General features: G+C 36.1%; 2 protein-coding genes and 1 long non-coding RNA gene across 3 annotated transcripts; 2 read left to right on the top strand and 1 right to left on the bottom strand.

Moving 5' to 3' along the window:
• Positions 1-6681: 6681 nt before the first annotated feature.
• LOC149392008 (uncharacterized) lies at positions 6682-7104 on the bottom strand. Its single transcript, XM_089620084.1, has one exon. The coding sequence runs from the start codon at positions 7102-7104 to the stop codon at positions 6682-6684; it is 423 nt and encodes a 140-aa protein (XP_089476210.1).
• Positions 7105-13518: 6414 nt separating this feature from the next.
• On the top strand, positions 13519-15307 carry LOC149392007 (protein SYM1-like). The gene is made up of 4 exons (XM_089620535.1): positions 13519-13908; positions 14506-14734; positions 14821-14945; positions 15023-15307. The coding sequence occupies exons 1-4, from the start codon at positions 13639-13641 to the stop codon at positions 15104-15106; spliced, it is 708 nt and encodes a 235-aa protein (XP_089476661.1). The 5' UTR covers positions 13519-13638; the 3' UTR covers positions 15107-15307.
• A 6279-nt stretch (positions 15308-21586) lies between these two features.
• LOC149392006 (uncharacterized) lies at positions 21587-22227 on the top strand. Its single transcript, XR_016299996.1, has 3 exons — positions 21587-21683; positions 21829-22004; positions 22086-22227. It is a non-coding gene; the product is annotated as an uncharacterized LOC149392006 (long non-coding RNA).
• Positions 22228-22423: the final 196 nt, after the last annotated feature.

Raw genomic sequence — 22423 nt, 5'->3', positions numbered from 1 at the left:
AGCGATGACCAATCTCAGGCACAACGAGAGTGTCTGCATGGAAGAGTGACCAAACTCATTCCGGTCACACACATACCAATGGGAAATCAAAAGTAGAGACTTGTTTCGGATTGAGGTCTTCATCGAGTGGCATGGCTTACCATCAAGGCTGTTGCATCGATGTTGCCTCTTATTACATTTTCGGATTTAATTATTTAGTCATTTGCTATTGGTAAGAGAATTGCCAGGTATTTGTCTGCATTTCGCATATTTCTACTAAGCTCATCTTGACTGATATATTGTACTGGTGTTCTTCTCCAAGTGAAAAAACTCCCATCCTTCTTTGATCAAAATCAGTTTTTCATTCATCAAAATTGTTTACATATATCTGAGATAACTATCATATCTTCATTATTCGTTCTTTTCTAAAAAGACACAGGCGCTAGAGCGATATTGGCAAGGATCCAACACAAGACATTTCCATTCTCTCTATAAAAAGAAGAAAAAAAACTAAGAAATATTGACGCACAGAAATGGTAACAAATACATTAAACATCAAGAAATTCCAGCGCATCCCAACTAGGTTGGCACCTGCTAAAACTTCTGTCATCTGTATGACTATCTTTGATTCAATTCACATAAATAATGTAATATCTACAAACAATGTGTGTTTTGGAATAAATATTACATAAATCACAAACACTGCCCAAATTAAAAACTGTGGGAAAATGTCTTCTCTACTCCGACGCCGACTCTGACTCTGACTCTGACTCCGAGGGTAATTTCCACAAAGTCAAGCCTAAACTCTCTCTTTGGAGGATTACCATAGCAACCGAGCCTCAGTAAAAACCTCTCAGAAGCCTAGAGAGGGAAAAAGAGCACTCGGGTCTTCAAACGCAGTTCTAGAAAACCACATTCTATTCTCTGCAATAAGTGGCGCCAAAATTAAATACAAAACTTTCACAAATTAATATCCAAACTATGGCGGAAAGAGAAATCGTCTACTTACTTTCGAACATATCGGCGACCTTGTTCCTGGCGGCGATCTTTTTGCAGTGGATCGGTGATCCAATCGCCGGAGCCTCGTTGATTGCCTTGTAAACCAAGCCTTCCAAGAGCGTGACTCCGAGTTGCAAAACACCTTCACTGTGACGACGATGAAGACTGTTGTAAATTGTCGATCCTACGAATGAACTAGCGTTGCAAGATTTGAACAGAAAATAAAAGAACAACACAACCTTTTTACCGAGGTTCACACAAACCGAGATTTGTGCTAATCCTCGTTGAGCTCCAATCGGAAAAGCTCTGCGCACTAGTATCCTTGTTCAGTTACACCCTCAAGACAATCGCCTCACCTCTCAGAATCTCACCCAGTAATCACTCAGTGTTTTACAAGTTCTCACGCTATTCACGATCAAGACGATCGAACGTATCCAAGAACACTCTCAGCAAAACTCACACGATTACAATCAAGATCTCAAAACACACTCAGAGTACAAACCCTAGTATCAGAAGAGAGAAGACGAAGTAGTCAAACCACGGCTGACTCTCGACTTTTATACAGGTTATGAGGCTTTGGCTTCTTGTCCATTGGATTGAGTCAGATCGAACGGGCAACGACTCTGGCACGTCATCAAACACAGGGTAAAGTCGGTTTAAGGACTTTATGTCGTTTTCGGTACCAGTAGTGCTACAACTCGTCGTTCTCTGACTAATGGGCTTGGGCCTCAATCCTCGGAGATGTGGGCTTCACTTCCAACAGTCTCCACCTTGAAGCTCCATCGACCCGTGTACTGAAGTTTCTAACTAATGCGCAGGCTTCTTCAACGATTTTCATCGCTCCCTGCCAGGTTGAACTATCCCACGTACAGCAAGTCCAGGCAGTGCCTAAACTTGTTGCAAGTAACCACCTTCGTGCCCATATCTGCAGGATTATCTTCTGTTGAAACTTTTAACAGCTTCACAGTATGGTTAGCAATCAAATCTCGGATAAAATGAAATCTAACATCAACATGTTTAGTACGCTCATGATAAACCGGATTTTTACTAAGATGCAAAGCACTTTGACTATCAGTAAAAATAGTCACAACAGAATTTACCAACTGGGCTTCCCTCAGTAAACCTTGGAGCCACACAGCTTCCTTGAAAGCATCGGCCACGGCAATGTACTCTGCCTCCGTGGTTGACTGGGCTACCAAGGGTTGAAGCTGAGATTTCCATGTGATACAATTCTTACCAAGCGTAAAACAATAAGCAGTTGTTGACTTCCTATTGTCTCGATCACCTGCAAAATCAGAGTCTACAAAACCAACCAAGTCGAAAGCAACATTTCTCTTACCATAGCACAAACCATAATCAACAGTGCTATTAATGTAGGCAATAACCCATTTCAAAGCAACCCAATGATCATAGCCCGGATTTGACATAAACCTGCTAAGAAGAGATATAGCAAAAGACAAATCTGGCCGGGTACTTATCATAGCATACATTATAGAGCCAATAGCGTTTGCATAAGGTATATGCTCCATCTTAAGAATATCAGACTTGGATTGAGGACACTGATTTTTGCTCAACATAAAATGAGCTGCTAAAGGCATATTCACAGACTTTGTGTTCTTATTTCCAAACTTATCAACCAGTTTCATCAAGTAAGGTTTTTGATGAACCTTAAGAGTACAGTTCTTTCTGTTTCTTTCAATATACATTCCCAGAATTCGCTTAGCTGGACCAAGGTCCTTCATATCGAATTCAGAGTTCAAGTTCTGCTTTAAATTGTCAATTTTCTCAAGGGAACTACTAATCAACAACATATCATCAACATAAAGCAGAATGTAAACAGGTTTATTATCAAGAGAACAGAAGTAGAAACAAGAGTCAAAATTACTCCGAGTAAAACCAAGTTTAAGAACAAAAAAGTCAAAGCGTTTATACCATTGCCTCGGAGATTGTTTTAGTCCATACAAGGACTTTTTCAGCAAACACACATGACCAGGGTGTTTCTTGTCTTCAAACCCCTCGGGCTGTCTCATGAAGATAGTCTCCTCAAGCTCACCATGCAAGAACGCAGTCTTAACATCTAGTTGTTCTAACTCTAGGTCTAGGCAAGCTACAAGGGAAAGCATGAATCTAATGGTTTTGAACTTAACTACTGGTGAAAAGATCTCATTAAAATCTATGCCCTCTCTCTGAGTATACCCTTTAGCAACCAGTCTAGCCTTATACCTAGGTGGATCTGAGATTCCTATCCCTTCTTTCAGCTTGAACAACCACCTACACTCAACCAGCTTTTGTTTCTCAGGCTTAACCAGGACCCAGGTTTTATTCACAGCTAGGGAGTTCATCTCTTCTTTCATAGCCTCTACCCACTTATCACTATCCTTAGACTCTAAGGCTTCTAGATAACTTTCTGGTTCGGAACTCTGAACTTCATGAGCAGCAACCAAAGCAGTAAACACAAGATCAGCAACGGAAAACCTATTAGGAGGCCTTATGGTTCTCCTATCTCTATCTCTAGCAAGCTGGTAGTGATCTAGATCATTGTGGTTAGAGATATCTAGGTTTTCTTCTAGGTCAGGATGTTCATGCTCTATGGGTTCATTGTCAGGGTGCTTTTCATCAACAGGAGGTTCAAGCACAGGTTCTGGTTCTACTTGATCAGTAGGCGCTCTAGGCTCCACCTCAAACTGAGTACTAGGTTGAGGATCAGATTCTACCACAGGTTCTATGGCAGGCTGGGAGGTGTTATTTTTACACGGGAACGAAGTTTCATCAAAGACTACATCACGGCTGATAATGATCTTCACACCTCTCGAGTCTTTTTCCCACAATCTATAGCCTTTGGTTCCATAGGGTTGTTGGTAGCCTATAAAGACACACCTAAGAGATCTAGGGTCTAATTTTCCCTCACGGTTATGGGCATAGGCAGAGCAGCCAAAGATTCTTAGGTGGTCTAGACTAGGTTTCCTACCATCCCAAACTTCCATAGGGCTCTTAAGGTTCAAGGACCTATTGGGGCTCCTATTTATCAGGTAGGCTGCTGTGGATAAGGCTTCACCCCAGAACGGTTTAGCTAGGCCAGAGGTAAACAAGAGGCATCTCACTTTTTCCAACAAAGTCCGATTCATCCTCTCAGCAACCCCATTTTGCTGAGGGGTTTTTCGGACTGTGTTATGTCTCAAGATACCGTGTTCCTTACAATAGGCATCAAACTCAGAGTTACAGAATTCCAAACCGTTATCAGTCCTAAGGGCTTTGAGTTTTCTGCCTATTTGGTTTTCCTCTAAGACCTTCCACTCTCTAAACCTAGAAAAGGCTTCATCCTTAGTCCTAAGGAGGCAGGTCCACATTCTCCTAGAAAAATCATCTACTATGGACAGGAAATATCTATTGTTCCCATGGGTTTCACACTTTTCTGGTCCCCACAGATCCGCATGCACATAGTCTAACCTATCCTTAGACAAATGTACACCCGTGCCAAACTTCAATCTATGTTGTTTGGCTAGGACACAAGGCTCACAGAAACTAAGGACAGAGATAGGATCCTTACCGAGCATACCTTGTTTGCTTAGTTCATTCAGGCCACCTTGACTCATATGCCCAAGCCTTAGATGCCATTTCTCTGTACCTGAAAAGTTAGTTCCAGCAGTAGTGGTATTCGCAGAAGCAGTACAATGAATACCATTCAATACATAAAGGCCATGCCTTTTAGTACCCGTCATGAGAACCTTACCATTTTTCCATACCTTTAACACACCATTTTCTGCTCCATATGGATAGCCTTTGTCATCAAGAACACCAAGTGAAATCAGGTTCCTCTTGAGGCCAGGGATCAATCTGACCTCTGTGAGGGTTACCTTTTTCCCACTATCAAGAAGAAAGGTGATGGAGCCAGTACCAGTCACGTTACATGAGTTGTTGTTCCCCATGAACACATACTCATTAGTGATAGGCTTTAGGTCGCTAAACCAGTCTGCATTCGGACTCATGTGAAAGGTACAACCAGAATCTAATATCCAATTCTCATGACTTACCAAGTCTGAGACATTCAGTACCTCAGATGTGGAATTTTGGTCTGGGGCTGCTGCAAGGTTGGTCTCAGGATTGGTCTGTTTGTTCTTGTTCAAGAACTTATAGCAATCTTTCTTGATGTGCCCAGTCTTGTTGCAGTAGTAGCATTTTCTGGACTCTGTCTTGTTACTGGTGTCTGACTTGGAGGATTTGCTATGCTTCTTTGACTTGTTTGAACCAGAAGAGGTACCTGCATCCTGCTTACTCTTCACAAACAAATTAGTACCAGATCGTTTCTGGTTTTTCAACTCAATTTCTCGAGTCTTCAAACCAGTAACAATCAGATCAAAAGAAGGCATAGTACCAGTGTATTGAAAGGCGTCCTTGACAACTTGATAATTATCTGGTATTGAATTCAATAAGATCATAGATAGGCTAGTCTCACTCAAGGCAAGATCGGTGCCTTTCAATACCAGAGTCATCTTAAGAAGTTCATCAAGGTTTTCATCAATGGATTTAGAGGAATCCATTTTGTACCCAAACAGAGAGCCTTTCAAGAAAGCAAGGTTAGAGGAAGACTTAGCCTGAAATATGGAGGCCAACTTTGACCACAGCTTCAGAGGTGTGTCTTCACCATCAACCTTTCGAAGAACCCCATCAGAGAGGTTCAGGACCAGGAGACTGTAGGCTTCGTCGTCGATTTCTGACTTCCGAGCCTTTGACGCTTCTGGCCACTTCTCGGGATCCTTTTCCAGCGCAATTGCAACCTTGTGATGGGTCAGCAGAGCCTTCATCTTCTTTTGCCAGACTCCGAAATCCACTTTGCCGTCGAAGACGGACATGTCGAGGCGAGTCGTGGCCATGAAAGAAGACACACAGAAAAGAGGAGGAACAAATCAGAGCAGATCTATTCACGGGTAACAGGAACACGATATTATAAACTAGCAAGAGCAAAGATTAGGGCAAAGAAATAAGAAACCCTAATTTCTTTTCCAAAGAACTCAAAAAAGAAAACACAGGGAGAGCCAAAAGAAAAAAAAACGCAGCGGAAGATTAAAGGACCGAACAAAAAAAAGAATCGATCTAAAGATACCAAAAGCTCTGATACCACTGTTGTAAATTGTCGATCCTACGAATGAACTAGCGTTGCAAGATTTGAACAGAAAATAAAAGAACAACACAACCTTTTTACCGAGGTTCACACAAACCGAGATTTGTGCTAATCCTCGTTGAGCTCCAATCGGAAAAGCTCTGCGCACTAGTATCCTTGTTCAGTTACACCCTCAAGACAATCGCCTCACCTCTCAGAATCTCACCCAGTAATCACTCAGTGTTTTACAAGTTCTCACGCTATTCACGATCAAGACGATCGAACGTATCCAAGAACACTCTCAGCAAAACTCACACGATTACAATCAAGATCTCAAAACACACTCAGAGTACAAACCCTAGTATCAGAAGAGAGAAGACGAAGTAGTCAAACCACGGCTGACTCTCGACTTTTATACAGGTTATGAGGCTTTGGCTTCTTGTCCATTGGATTGAGTCAGATCGAACGGGCAACGACTCTGGCACGTCATCAAACACAGGGTAAAGTCGGTTTAAGGACTTTATGTCGTTTTCGGTACCAGTAGTGCTACAACTCGTCGTTCTCTGACTAATGGGCTTGGGCCTCAATCCTCGGAGATGTGGGCTTCACTTCCAACAAGGACCTTCCGATAGACGAATGTTCAAAGCCTTAAACGCTCCGATCGATCCTCTGCAGCAATACTCGCGGCCACAATTGATGGTCAAGGTTGAGAGCGAAACCCTAGAAATCCCCAAAAGCTTGTCCTTCTTCTTCTTCTCACTGGCGGCGTAGAGCTCCACGACCAGCTCGGCGGTGGTGAAAGAGTTGAGAGTGTGTTCGTCGACGATGAACACGAACTTGTCGTTCCACTTCGGGTTGGTGGATTTGGAGACGCAAGACCTGAACTTCTGGTTAGTGTTTATCGAAACGACGGCGTAGATGTTGACGTCCCTGGCGGCTATTCCCTTGGGCGGGTTCAGATCGAAGGCCGAGATTAGGTCGATCTCGATGAGTTGGAAAGATTGGACTGAGCTTTTCAGAGCAGCCATAATTGGTTTGTTGGAAAAGTGGTGTATCGTGTTTTTGGTTTGGGAGATATTTGACGTCTGAGAGATCTTTAGGTTTGAGTTTTTGACGGGGCTTTGTTTCGTAAACTCGTGTATTTATAGGTTTCTTTGCGTAATTGTAACGCTGTCGAACAAAGTTGGTTTTATATTACGGGTAAATTAGCAAAATAGCCAAATCAAACCTTATGATTTGCTATATAGCCAAGGTTTTGTAAATACTAAGTAAATAGTCACTCGGATGACGTGGTCCAATAATATGTTTTTTCATATCCAAAATTTACCCCTGTTGCGTTTGAATTTCGAATTTTTATGAAATTTCTGATTATATAACTTCCCGGTTTTTTTGAATTTAAATTCCTCATATAAGTGTGAACATGATTTAGTCAACTTAATGATTCCCTTTATTTTAGGAACTAATTTGGACGTGGCAGTTGCAATTTATTTGTTTCCTATTATATTATTTTCTTATATTTACTGCATGATTTATCTTGTCTTGTTTTATTATTTAAATTTCTTGTTTCTAACGCACATATATTTCAAACGTTGTTATATCTCTCTTCCACGCCAGGTTCATCCCAGTTTATTAATGTATTTACGTATATTTACATACTGTTATAATGCAGTATATTTACATGCTGTTATTTACGTATATTTACATGTTGTTATAACGCACATAAATGATGTTCCTGTGGCGGCTATGAGCATGATTGCACTTCGGGGTAACTTTGAATTCAGGGTCCAGAGATCTAGCAAAACCCGATATAGTATTGTTTGTTTGACCTACATCCTTGTAAATCCAAAAACACCAATTTTAAACTCATTTACAATGGTATTATGTGTAAATAATGACTTACAAATAATCTGGGCGTGTCTGACATTTACACATATTTACTGCAAAATATGTCAATCATATTTCCTTCTAATATCCAAAGACACCAATTCTTCAAACACATTTACAATGGTATTACTCGTACACTAACACACATTAAAACAGAATCAATACACTACTCAACAAGATCTAGATATAACACATCAAGTTTTAGACATCATACCCAAACCACCAACATTTAAACATTTAAAAAAGATTTACAATAAACATTTAAAAATGGAAATCAAAATAAAATATATTCGTTAACCAGGTTCCCCTATAATTTTAACATATTTACAATCACTAAATGACACATGCATAGGTGTATTATAAACACAATAGTCGGATCCCCCAAAATACATTGTGAAGATTAGGGTTTTGTGAAATTTTTCGGATAAATGAACAATAATCCATTGATTCATTACACAGAGGAAGAAGAATAAGCAATACCATCTTATTTCATAACCGATTCCTAAAAAAACACTTTTTCCATGTTTTAATGGGTAAATCGATGTTGAACATTAGTAAATACGAGTTACAATCGGAATGAATTACACATGCATACATGTTTGAGATCCCCTCGCCGAAATCGGTAGTCGGAGAAGATGGATGCAGTTCGTCGGAGAAAGTGACGCGAGTTGGAAATTTTTTTTGGGAGAAATCTTTTTTTTTTCTTAATTGCCGTGTGATAAGAGGTTGTGAGTTGATAGGTTTTAAATTTGCAGTTATTACTCCCCTCAAATCTCGGAATCACGTTTTTTTTTTAAAGTCAACTGCTGTGACTTATGGGCGGGAATCATTTGGGCGTTTTTATAAATTTAGGAGTGTATTAAATGATATCTGACTATTTACTTAGTATTTACAAAACCTTGGCTATTTAACAATTTTAAAGGTTTGAGTTGGCTATTTTGCTAAATAATTGTTATATTATTTTAAAAAATTCGAATGAACTTTGGGTTAAGTCGGCTTCGAATTGGATTACTTTCGTCGTATCTAGCGCTATACTTCAAATTTGTTTAAATATTCGTCTTATGCGAATTGTTCATTGAATTTTTAAAATTTATTTATTATTAATTATATAGTAATTGTAAGCTGACGAAGCAATATTGGCATTATGATGGAAATTAAGATTCAGAATTTAATAGAAAACTTTAATCTTTTGTAAAAAAATGTTGTATTTTTTTTTGCAATTTTTTATTATATCTGGTACTGGTAGTTATATATGTACATATGTATATTATGTCTTTTGATCGAATTTATTTGTGTATAGCCAACTTTGATAACTTTTTTTTTTTTAGTAAATCAGGACTGGTTTTATTACTAACTGGAAACAAATGAGGTCGCCTCGGCCATCATAAGTTCATGAATACAATTTGGAGGTTCGGCAAGCCAAGTAGCCGACCTAGAAATAGAATAACAAGTAGCAATGGTATGAGCAACCTTGTTGCCTATTCTATTAATCCAACTTTATACGTATATGCTTTTCGTATTAGAAATTATATAGCACATAGTAAGTTAAGCTTAGAAAATCATAAATGGACATTTCCTTGGCTAGGACTAACTTAAGGCCCATTTCCAATTTCCTACTTTTTTCAAAGATTTACCAAACTACGACTAGTAAAAAAAAAAAAATCTTTTACTTGATGGGCTGAGCGGGAAAAGAGATAGAAAGAGAAAAAATAAGAGATTTTATTGGGGAAGATGATAGGTTGGTAATTAGTATGATGGTATAATAGGTAGAATTTAGTGTATCTCTCGTTTGACTTTTTTTTTTACTAGTCCTAGTTTAGTAAACTTTTGAAAATAGTAGGAAATTGGAAATTGGTCTTAATTTAGTCATACTTTTGGCAATTTTCCCTAAATATTTTATCATGTTTAGTTTTTAAAATTTGTTTATGGATATATGTGTATTTTTTTTAAAAAAAAAAAAGGCTTTTTAGATCTCTAGAAATAAAACTTTTCGTTAATGACCAAATTCATATTTTAAAAAATTTAAAAAAGTTAGGTAGCTAATTAAGAGACGTTGATTTTGAAAAATGTGTGAAAAAATCATAAGAGAAAAACAATACAAGTATCAAAATATGGTTACAAGCCACGAGATAAAAACTATTTTATCAATATTATGGCATTGATTTAATATAATAATAATTTTCTCCTTCTAAATTCACAAGCTCCAAAAGTCTTTATGAACACCAAACAATCATGAGTAAAAGTCAAGACTTTAAACTCAAAGCAGAATCAAAATGATTATTAAAAAGTGTGCTAATAGTGAACCAACGGTGTTACAAAATCAAATTTTTGAAGAACAAAACTCAGCGAGGCGCTCAAGGGGAAGAGAAGAGAAAAGAGAACACTAGATCACAAAAAAAAAAAAAAAAAATGAATTAATTAACTACGTTCTCTCTCTTTGCATTTAAATATCAAAATTCAACTAATATGAAATTTTGCAAAGTGTTAAGACCATTTAGGAGCTTATCAATAACACTTTGTCCGATCATATACTCGTCCACAAAATAAATTCATGTCTCACTAACAAGTTGACAACTAAGCAATCTCTACCAAAAGTTATAAACTATACTAATATAATTACAAGTATCATTTTGTAATAAATTCTATACCATTAAATTTAGACATTTTGGCCATATAATAATAATTATACACGACGATATGAGTAAAAATAAAGCCATGATACAATCACACGTCCCTTTCAATTATACTTGGGTTCTGATAGCTTTGTGATGACTCTCATTAGATGACTCGCCATGGAATTTCATTTCTCAATTTTCCGATCAAATTGCTTTGCGTTTATTAAGCCAAGGCCGTGGCCGAGGGTGGTTTGTGATTGCGAGAGCCTCCTCAAGTTTCAAGGTGATATTTTAAGTACATTTAGGAAGTAGATATTTGTACCCCAGCAAAAAAAAAAAAAACAAAAAAAGGATAAGATATGCTAATAATACCCTTTTTATTGTTATTTTACTTAATGATTTGCTTGAATTTTTTTAGTATATTTCATATGTGAACAAAAATATCACTCACCTCATAAAATTTAGTTTCTCTCTCTAATTTTCGCTGAAACGTAGGGCCTTTTCTTCTATCAGTGCATTGCATAATGGTGTTCACGGTCCGGTCTGAGGTAAAACCGGTCTCCGAACTTGACAGAGTCGTTTTAAACGTTGGTGCGTCCTTCCCAGTCCTCTCTTACTAGGGAAAGGTCCTCTCCATTGTACTGCGCTCTCCAAGTGTGCTTGTTCCTCCCTTCTTCCTTACCAAGGCAAGTCTTTGTGAACTAACCCCGATGAAGATAATTCCTATATTAGGGTATGTTCTTTATTTCTAAGGTCTATTCTTAGGCTTTAATGAAACAGAGGATGAGAGAGACAGGCCATCGATCAGTTGCAAACTTCAGATCATAAGAAAAAATATAATCTTGAGCCTTCATCTGCAATCGTTCAATGTGTCCGGCAATTCTATTTTCATAACTTATCAATCTATTTCGGGACTCGCGGGGAAGGAAAGGACGGACTTGTATAGATCAACTCTTTCAGTCTTAGTCTTTCAGAGTGCCGGTTTCGTTTTCCCATTCCTTAATCCTTAACTTGACCTTCCGTTACTCTTTTCCAAACCCTTCGCCCTTCTATCTATTACAACGATAATAAATAGGTTGTATCGGATTTCATTAAATCTCACATTCTTTTTCCCTCTACGATGAAAATTTGTAGATCGGACTGGACCGGATCATTTAAGAAAATAAACCAAACCATTTTTTTACTGGTCCAATCCGGTTAGTATTTTTTAATTTTAACATAAACATATATTAATTAAGATTTCTAACTCAAATTAGTTCATTCCAATGCCTTAGAATTATTTAAAATAAATAAAAAACTTAGAAAATTAAGATCGGTCCGTTCCGGTCTAAACTGCGGTCTGGAATTTTCATATTGGAAAGGATTGTATTAGACATGTCCAAAAAACCAGACCGGATTAGACAAAAACCGTTTTAAATCGGATCGAAAATTTTAAAAACTGACGATCCGTTCTGATTTATGGTTTTTCGCTTTTTTCCCATCCATATTGCATATGATTGTAAATTAAATAATTTCATTGAAGTGAAGTGAGCGATGTAGACTATTGAGAAAACTGAAAGAAATTACATGGAAATGCACATCTATTTTTAATCAACAATTTAAAAAAAAATGACAATACTTGTTAGTTTGATCTTTTGAGCCATACTATCTCCCTAGTCTACTATTGACACATCCATTGATCTTTAGAGCAACATGGCGTGCATAAGTAGAGAATTAGTAGTCATAAACATGCTTATGGTGTTTGCATTTTTATATGAAAATTCGTGAGTTTTTGTCAGTCGAATGTTTGAGCATATTTTAATTTTAACGGAACTTAATATACAATGAGTTTTTGTCTTTTGAATATTTGGCCTAAACGAGTTTATGCATTCGATATATCTGCTTCTCGCATGTCGCCAAGTTCTCATTGTGCCATGGTTTAATGTATGATTTGTGAGTCGCAAGAACATTAGCGCATGATTTATAACGTATACAAATTTATTATCGCCTTTAAACCGGTCTAACTTTTGCGGGGGTGGAGGGGAATTAATCTATTGAGGAGCAGAGAAATACCATAACAAAATGAAATGATTCGAAGTACATGCGCTTGCAGGCACGAAGCCAAGTGGAGAGCCCCCCCTCAAAAAATTTTTTTTTTGCACTTTTTACCCAGTTTTTAATTTATTTTTACATTTTTTTACCCTCAAAATTTACAAATCAGCCCCCCCTGAACTTTTTGTTGCAAATTAACCCCCCTAATCTATATTCTTGGCTTCGTCCATGTGCGCTTGTGTTAAAAATATTTTGTGAATGTAGTTCTAAAGATATGAATGGCAAACAATAACGTAAGCGTCTATGCTCGAATCAATCCAAGTTAAATGCCGTTAGAACTATGATCCGCTCCAATTTTCGAAAGACAAAAGCCCCATAAGAATTTTCAAAGAAAAATGCAAAACACCATAGGCACGACATGTTATCTTGAAAGTTCATAGGTGTTCACTCGGTTTATAATGTTATGTTAGGGTCAACCATATAATAGGAAGATAGTGTGTGTGACTCAAACGATCAAACTAACAAACATTGTGATATTTTTTGAAATCGTTCATTAAAAAATCGATATGTTTTTCCGTGAAAATTCTTTTCGGTTTTGTCACGAGTCTACATTGCCTACTCCACTTCAATGAAATTATTTAATTTGCAGTCGTATGCAATGCATTGATAAATAATAAAATAAAAAATAAAAAAAGTCCCTGTATTTTTAGCGAAAATTAGAGAGTGAGAAAGTGAATTTTATGAGGTGAGTGATATTTTTGTTCACATGTTATATATACTTTAAATCAAAATCAAATTTAGCAATAATTAAGGGGTTTTTTTTTTTTTTTTTTTTTTTTTTTGGCATATTATCCCCTGTTTTATCTGTGGGGTACAAATTTATCGTTTCTAAACGTACTAAAAATTCCGATAAAAAAAAGTACTAAAAATATCACCTTGAAACTTGAGGGCTCTCTATACAAAGCGAAATAGAGTGAAGAGCAAAAATAAACGCAAAGCAAACGTGATCGGAAAATAGAGAAACCAAATTCAATGGCGATGAGAGACATCACAAAGCGATCGATAGCCACACTGGGAACGTGTGGCTTCAGAAAAGCAGGTTTCGTCTTCAACAATCAGATTCAGAGCCAACAATGGCGAGCACTTCCTTCGCCCCAATTTCTTCGCCGATTTTGCAGCTCGTCTCGGCGCTCCAAAACTGGCTTCGTCGGATGGTATCTGAACAAACTAGATACGCGTCCCATTTTGACCAAAACTATATCCTCGTCGCTCATCTACGCAGCTTCCGATTATACCTCCCAGGTTTCATAACAATTCCTTCTTCTTTTCCTGTGTAGTGATTATTAGACTAAAAAAGAATTCGTTTCGTTCGTTACCTGAGTTCTTCTTTAGCTAAATTAGATTCTTTCATTTTGTGTTTGTTCATTCTTGAGTGCATTTTGTTACGATTTATCAAGAAAATCCTGTAGCCTGATTCTTCACAGAATATGAAGACAGTAATTGTTGATGCCAAAAAAAAAAAAAAAAAAATGAAGACACTAATTGGGGATTCTTTGTGTCCACAACTTTTGAAAGAAGGCCACCAATGCAATCTGATTTAGTTAAAAAAAAAAAAAAAAAATTGTAATCTGATAAATGTATGATGATAAAAAAAAAAAAAAAAAAAGCTGTGCAGTATTGCTTTGGATGGATTATGTCTTATATTTTTTAATGAAATTAGCAAGAACATTGGCTGGAATGAATTTGGGTTCAACTGTTACTAGTAAAAATATTTGGGTTCAACTGAATGATCTCTCTTTTTCAAGTCACAGCTTTGAGGTTTTTCTAGTTCAGGTTTCATAATCCAGGCATTTAATTCATACACTCAATTTATTCAATGTATTTCAATTTTTAAAATAGCTGATCACAGCTCCGGATTCTGGCTCTTTCGACCCCATAAGGACGCTACGCATGGCTGCTTATGGATTGCTAATTTTAGGGCCGTCGCAGCATTTGTGGTTCGGTTTCTTGTCTAAAGTGTTGCCAAAACGGGATCTTCTTACGACGCTGAAGAAGATCTTCGTGGGCCAGGCTGTTTTTGGCCCGTGTATCACGACTGTTTTCTTCTCTTACAATGCAGGGCTACAAGGTAATAATAAATAAGAACATATTCACTCGCACATCTCTTAGCTTTCGTTCTTCCGAGTCTTATATGCCACGGCCATGTACGCTCAGGCGAGAATGGTGGTGAGATTGTCGCCAGATTGAAGCGAGACTTGGTTCCGACTCTGGTTAATGGGGTCATGTTTTGGCCCGTTTGTGATTATATCACGTTCAAATTTGTACCTGTTGGCCTACAGGTATGTTCTTTTTTAGCCTCGGTTTTGTTGTCCTAAATTAAGCTGTTTACTTATTCGTTCGGCGATGTTTATGGCAGCCATTGATGAATAGTTCGTGCGCATACCTGTGGACCATTTATTTGACTTACATGGCAAGCTTAGGAAAGGTGGCCACAGAGTAGTTTTGGAATTTTGACTTGCAGAGTTGAAATTCAATTCTGTGTCCAATTTTTTTTTCTCCCTTCATTATAAGTAAAAGTTGTAAAACTGTTTGATATCATATTACAAAATTACTTTCAGTAAAAAAGTTGTTATATCAAAATTACAAAAGAAGAAGATCGATACGTTGCTTCATGAGGTATACGATTGCCACAATTTTTTTAGCGGAATAATTATTGTTATTTATTTGGAGTATTGAAGAATCCTTATCCCTCGAGAGTTTGGTCACCAATTAAGTCTAAGGTACTCTTTCTAAGGCCACGATTCTAAAAATCATGTGTCTAACGTCCGTATCTTATAGCCAATAATTTTGATAACTTGGACTAAAATAGTAGCAATTATGTTTTTTTTGACACTTTTACGAGAATCTGTAGACATGAAAGTATACAATTATTATAAAATGTTGATTTACAAATCTGCAATTAATAATAATTGTAAATAAGTCAATAGTTACTAGTAAAAGTGTCCAAAAACATAATTACTACTATTTTAGTTCAAAGTATCAAAATTGCTACTAATTAAGTCCATTTCTCACCCTATAATTGATCCGACCCTTTAGGCCCAGGTCAAAAAACATAATTACTACTATTTTAGTTCAAAGTATCAAAATTGCTACTAATTAAGTCTATTTCTCACCCTATAATTGATCTGACCCTTTAGGCCCGGGTCATATCGAAGATAATAAAAAAGTAATATTTTGGACAACTTTGCCTTCAAAAAATCAATGAAAATATTTATCTATTGTAATATTTACATGTGAAGTGATTTAATCAATAAATTGAAAAATTTAAGCAAATGCAATAAATGAAACATTTCAGAAAATGTAAGCATTTGAAGTTGAAAATAAATAAGTTGCCATAATGTAAATATTTCCATAAAACATTTCTGTGTTTTAGCTAATTGCCGATTTACAAAGATCTATGTGTTTGCACCATGTCTCAATATGTTTTTTGAAAGTGAAAAATTGTTACAATATTTTTATTGACAATTAAAAAAAAGTGGACAACTTTTACTATTTTGATAGTCAATTAGTTTAAAATGGATCATTTATAAATATAAATAATTTTTAAGTAGTACTTATTCAAAATATAAACAGTTTCAATATAAACATTTTTATATTTCTTAACTCGCTTTCTTCTATATATTCATGTATGGATAATGCCATAATGGATAATGAGATGACATATATGGTTATGTGTTAAGACGATTATACCATCAAATATACAGTTTTCAGTATACATTTTACAGTATTCAGTATAAAATTTTCAGTATATATATATGTAATTAGTATACATTTTTCAAGCATTTGATTCAATATATATTTGTTGAACTGTGCATAAACATACATGTATAAAACTGTATACATTCATAGTAATGTAAACAAAAAAATTAAAGTGATAACGATGACATAGTATAGAAAATGATTTAATGAGGATAAAATTGACACTTCATTGGAGACACGAGCTATCTTCAATATAAAATCATTGTGCATGCTATTTTAGCGATAATTTATGTTTCTAATGTTACGTTTTAGTTACGCCGTAAGTATTTCATCTGTTAAGTTTGATGGAAACACACGTGGTAGCTTCTAATTTGATGAAATATATATATATATATATATATATATATATATATATATTTATAATACAAAAAAAATACTATCACACCTCAACCTCATGAATATACAAAAAAAAAAAATCAAACTAATTAAACATTACTGTTAGGAATCTCACATCGAAAGTGAATGGGAACTAACAAGAGCTTATAAAGGTCATGAGTTACTCCTCTCATAACCAATTGGTTTTGAGATGAAACCACATGATACTTTCACATGGTATCAGAGTCCATTAAGTCCAAACGGGTATCCGATCCAATCGTTGGGATTCGGCCCAAGATGAGCGAACGCAAAGAGCCGTCATCTTGAGGGGACGTGTTAGGAATCTCACATCGAAAGTGAATGAGAACTAACAAGAGCTTATAAAAGTCATGAGTTACTCATCTCATAACCAATTGGTTTTGAGATGGAACCCATGATACTTTCACAATTACTTATTTACAAGGATATTTATTAAAAAAAAACACACAATATACGCAGAAAAAAAAAGACTATATAAAAAAAATACTAAAAATACATCTTGATATAACCTATATATAATGTGATAAAATTTACAACATTTAGAAAATAAAAGAATCAAATTTACTATTAAAATCTTAATCCTAATATTCCAATTTAGAAGCCGACTTTAAAACCCAAGTTCAGTCAAATTTTTAAAATAAAACAAAATAAAATATCCAATCAAATTTGTTGGATAGCTAGCTTTACAGTTACGCTTAGAAAACTATAAATACACGGTACCCCGAAGAACTCAATCAAAAACGGAAACTTAGAGATTTCTCAGACCTCAAAATCTAGACCCACCCAGAAAACACGATACACCACTTTTCCAACAAATCAGTTATGGCTGCTCCGAAACGCTCAGTCCAATCTTTCAGAATCCTCGAGATCGACCTGATCTCGGCCTTCGATCTCAACCCGCCGAAGGGAATCGCCGCCGGGGACGTCAACATCTACGCCGTCGTTTCGATAAACCCTAACCAGAAGTTCAGGTCTTCCGTCTCCAAATCCACCAACCCGAAGTGGAACGACAAGTTCGTGTTCATCGTCGACGACCACACTCTCAACTCTTTCACCACCGCCGAGCTGGTCGTGGAGCTCTACGGCGCCAGTGAGAAGAAGAAGGAGGACCAGCTTTTGGGGATTTCTAGGGCTTCGCTCTCAACCTTGACCATCAATTGTGGCCGCGACTATCGCTGCAGAGGTTCGATCGGAGCGTTGAAGGCTTTGAACGTTCGTCTATCGGAAGGTCTTCATCGTCCTCACAGCGAAGGTGTTTTGCAACTCGGAGTCACGCTCTTGGAAGGCTTGGTTTGCAAGGCGATCAACGAGGCTCCGGTGATTGGATCACCGATCCACTGCAAAAAGATTGCCACCGGGAACAAGGTCGCCGATATGTTCAGACATTTGTTCGAAAGTAAGTAGACAATTTCTCTTTCAGCCATAGTTTGGATATTACTTTGTGAAAGTTTTGTATTTATTTTTGGCGCCACTTATTGCAGAGGATAGAACGCGGTTCCTAGAACAACTGTGTTTGAAGACCCGAGTGCTCTTTTTCCCTCTTTAGAGATGTTTGTGAGGTTTTTAGTGAGGCTCGGTTGCAATGGTAAGCCTCCAAAGTCAGAGTCGGATCGGCGTCCGAGTAGAGAAGACATTTTCCCACAGTTATTAGTCTGGGCAGTCTTTTTGATTTATGTAATATATTTAATCCAAAGCATACATTGTTTGTACATATTACATTATTTACATGAACTGAATCAAAGATAGTCATACAGATGATAGAAGTTTTAGCAGGTGCCAACATAGTTGGGATGTGTTAGAATTTCTTGATGTTTGATGTATTTGTTACTATTTCTGTGCGTCAGTATTTCTTAGTTTTTCTTGTTTTGATGTTTAATGTTTGATATACATGTATGATGGATGAACTGGAAATGGTTTGATGTGTTGTTTTGTATCGTTGCCAATATCGCTCTAGCACCTATGTCTTATAGGAAAGGAAAGAATAATGAAGATTTGATAGCATCTCATATGTATGTAAACAATTTTGATGAATGAAAAAACTGATTTGGATTGAAGGAAGAGTTTCTATTTTTTGGAGAAGAAGATCAGTACAAAATATTATTCAAAGTGAGCTTAGTAGCTAGAAATATGCAAAATGCAGACAAGTTAAAGCGTTTTCTGAGCAGTGAAATGCAATCTGATTCAGTTTTAAAAAAGAAAAATTGCAGTCTGATAAATATGTATCATAAAAAAATGTTGTGCAATGTTGTTTATCTTTTTCTATTGAAATAAGCAAGAAAATAGGCTAGAATGAATTTGGGTTCAACTGAAAGATCTTTCTTTTTCAGTTTACAGTTTTGAGTTGTTTCTAGTTCTGGTTTCATAATGCAGACATTTAGGCGATAGTCGTGTTTTGGCCCGTGTGTGATTATATCATCACGTTCAAATTTGTACCTGTTGGCCTATAGGTATGTTCTTTTTAGAGGCTTCTTTTTCAAAAGAATTGTGATTTCAAAATATATCGAAAATGTTGTTCCTCGAATATTTAGGACGATATTACCAATCAATATAAAGTTTGTATACATTATACATTCTCGGTATAAATTTTCAATATATATGTAATCAATATACATCTATAAAACATTTGAATCAATATATATTGGTTGAACTTTATTTCACATTTTAAATGTGCAACATACATGTATAATACATTTATAGTATTGTATAAAATAAAATTAAAGTGACAACAATGACATCGTATAAAAAAAAGGTTAATAGCGGCAAAAATATATCTAATGTTTACCCAAATAATATTTAAATACTTTTTTCCGACAATAATACCGAATGTTACGTTTTAGTTACACCGTAAGTACTTCATCTGTTAAGTTGGATGGAAACACACGTGGTAGCCTATAATTTGATGAAAAATTAATATTTTTTTTCTTAAAATTAGTTCAATATATATATATATATATATATAAAAAAACTCTCACACCTCAACCTCATGAATATACAAAAAAAATCTTCAAACTAATTAAACATTACTTATATCAGTATATAATACAAAAACTTTAATAACTATATTTTTTAAACTAGTAAAGATTAATTATATTAATGTATAACACAAAAAAATTATTAAGAACTTTTCTTAAAAATGACTAAACGTTTATTATATCATTTTATAATACAAAACATATCAATAAATTTTTTTTAACAATAGTAAAATATTTCTTACAATATTTTTTTGTATTAGTGAAGAAATATATTTTTTTCTTTCAATTTTTTTTTTGTGTGCAGTAAGCAATGATATGATAAATGTTTGTTTAGTTTTAAAAAGAATTGATAATTTGTATATATTAATGAGGAGATTTTTTTTCTTTATAATTTTTTGTATTATAAAATGATATAATTAAAGTTGAATTTATTTTAAGAAAAATATTAATTTTTCATTAGATCAAAGGCTGCTACGTGTTTTTCTATCCAACTTAACGGATGAAATATCTACTTTGCAACTAAAACGTAACATTAGCTATTATTGCCAACGCAAAAAAAAAAAAGGTATATAAGTATGATTTTGGTTAAACATTATAAATTTTTTCCGCCATTAACCCAATAAAAAATAAAATTGATACTTCACTAGATACACGAGCTATATTCGATATAAAACGACTGCGCATGCTAACTTTTGCGATAACTTTTTAAACCACAACAGCACGTGTAATTTTCAACGATATTAGTTAAAAGAGAAACCCCATCATAAAGAATAGCTATCATAGGTTTTCCTTCGAAATAAAAGATACATTAAATAGACGGTTATGATTTGTAGCTAACCAAGCCATGCATTTGCACACAAGATTAATGGAAAGTATAAAACTGCGGTTTTTCTTGAACTGCGGGAAACCGGAAGTAATTCGCTAGAAAACCACAAATTACCGAGAAAACTACGGTTTCTATGGGTCCCTTTTTGACACAGCCTAGAACAAATATTATCAAAACTAGGGTATTTGTCTATTTACCACACACAAAATTTTATAGAGAAGCGACTTTTGCGGATAAAGAAGCCAAACCATCAAGAGATTATGTGCTAAAAACACTAGGTAACTATGAGCTTTGTTCATATTTCGACCAGGCAACACCCCCAACTTTTTTAAATTTATTATGGAATTGTTATAATTAAGCTTAATTTTAAGTTTATTTAGCTTATATAGATATGCTCTTTAATTTCCGTAGTTAAAAAAATGAGATTCGTTAATAACTAGCTTTCTACAGGGGATATTAAAATAATAGCCAAACTATGCATTTACTTGAGAATATAGCCAATATTAGCCCAGAGTCTCTAAAATACCCTTTTCTCCAACTCCAACTGTCTCTTTCTCTCCCACGTTTAATCCACTCTTTTCGTGAGCTCCATCTCCGCCGCCACAAAACTCTCCCCAAATCCCTCCTCCGATTTAACGATCAACGCCTTTACCGGAAAAACCACTGCATAGCTCCATCGAAGCGGACCAAATCATCGTCGGCGAAGAGAACTCTGACTCCAGATCTAGACAGAGAAGAGTGAAAGTGAATAGAGGAGGAGAGTTCGATCGAAATTGATCTCCTCAGCCAAGTCCGGCGACGGAGACGAGAAATTCACCAAGAAATAAACACACACGCTCTCTCCTTCACACAGAGCCGCAACGCAGAATTGTCGACCACCGTCGAGAATCAGCCTCCGTCGTCGGCGTCGGAGGAGGAGAACAACGACGAGTCAAAATCTGGAAGTTTACGGCGACGAGTCACAGCTATTTTTCCCTCCTATCTTTCTTCCATCTCTGTCGCTCTCTCGTCTCCGTTTGATTTCTCTTATTTTTCAGATTCCGACGATTCGAATCACAATCTTTCCATTTTGAGTCACTCTTCTTTCTCGCGATTTCAATAAAAAGGTATATACATCTCTTCATTCTTTTGATTAATTCAATGATTTGGTCTCTCTTTCTTTCGATTTGTAAAGATCTAGGTTTTTTGTTTGTTTTATATATGTACGAACATGTATAACTGACCTCTTCTTTTTTAAATGAGTAATTAAAGTGAATATATACAAAATCACAACGGCGATGGCGATGTTGCCGACGGTGCGCAGAGGCACTGCGTATGCGGCGGCGGCGGCGACAGCAACAGCGTTCACTATGGACTCCTACTACTCCACTGATTCAGCTTCAAACATTCTCTCCGTCCTTTTCCATTCCTCTCGCGCCTTCTCTACGGTCCCTCACTTTTTTTCTCTCTTCTTGTTCCTTTTCTCATCTTTCTTCCAATTTTAGAATCTTCGATTCTTCTTTTCTCAGATTGCGCTCACCGCCGCCGATTACAAGCTTTCCTTACGTGGATTGCAGTCTGACTCCGATCAGTACCGTCGAAAGCTCTCCGAGGTCGCTCTCTTTTTGTCGTTTTTGTTCTTTGTCTGTTTGGTTTATGATCAAATGAATGTTGCCGATAAATTCGTGTTTGATTTTGTGCGTGTTTGTTCATCCTTGTATAAAACCACGTGATCTGTCTTGTCTCAACAAGCAATTGATTCTTTAAGGAGATTTGTCTTTTCCAAGGCTTTTTTTGGCTGATCAGCTAGCTGAGCTCTTTTTGAAAATTGAGAAATGGAAGAAGAAATTAGTTTACTAAGTTAGTT

The sequence above is a fragment of the Urtica dioica genome, chromosome 7, assembly GCF_054948205.1.
Source record: "Urtica dioica subsp. dioica isolate 48M chromosome 7, U.dioica_male_clone48M_v1_H2, whole genome shotgun sequence".
NCBI classification, from domain to species: Eukaryota; Viridiplantae; Streptophyta; class Magnoliopsida; order Rosales; family Urticaceae; genus Urtica; species Urtica dioica.
The sequence above is the reverse complement of the archived record's forward strand: the minus strand, read 5'-3'. Positions and strand labels throughout refer to the sequence as shown.

Excerpts from the sequence above, each read along its gene's own strand:
- LOC149392008 (XM_089620084.1), bottom strand. The coding sequence starts at position 7,104 with ATGGCTGCTCTGAAAAGCTCAGTCCAATCTTTCCAACTCATCGAGATC.
- LOC149392007 (XM_089620535.1), top strand. The coding sequence starts at position 13,639 with ATGGCGATGAGAGACATCACAAAGCGATCGATAGCCACACTGGGAACG. Across the intron at positions 13,909-14,505 it reads CTTCCGATTATACCTCCCAG|CTGATCACAGCTCCGGATTC; the intron begins GTTTCATAACAA and ends TTTTTAAAATAG. Across the intron at positions 14,735-14,820 it reads TTACAATGCAGGGCTACAAG|GCGAGAATGGTGGTGAGATT; the intron begins GTAATAATAAAT and ends ATGTACGCTCAG.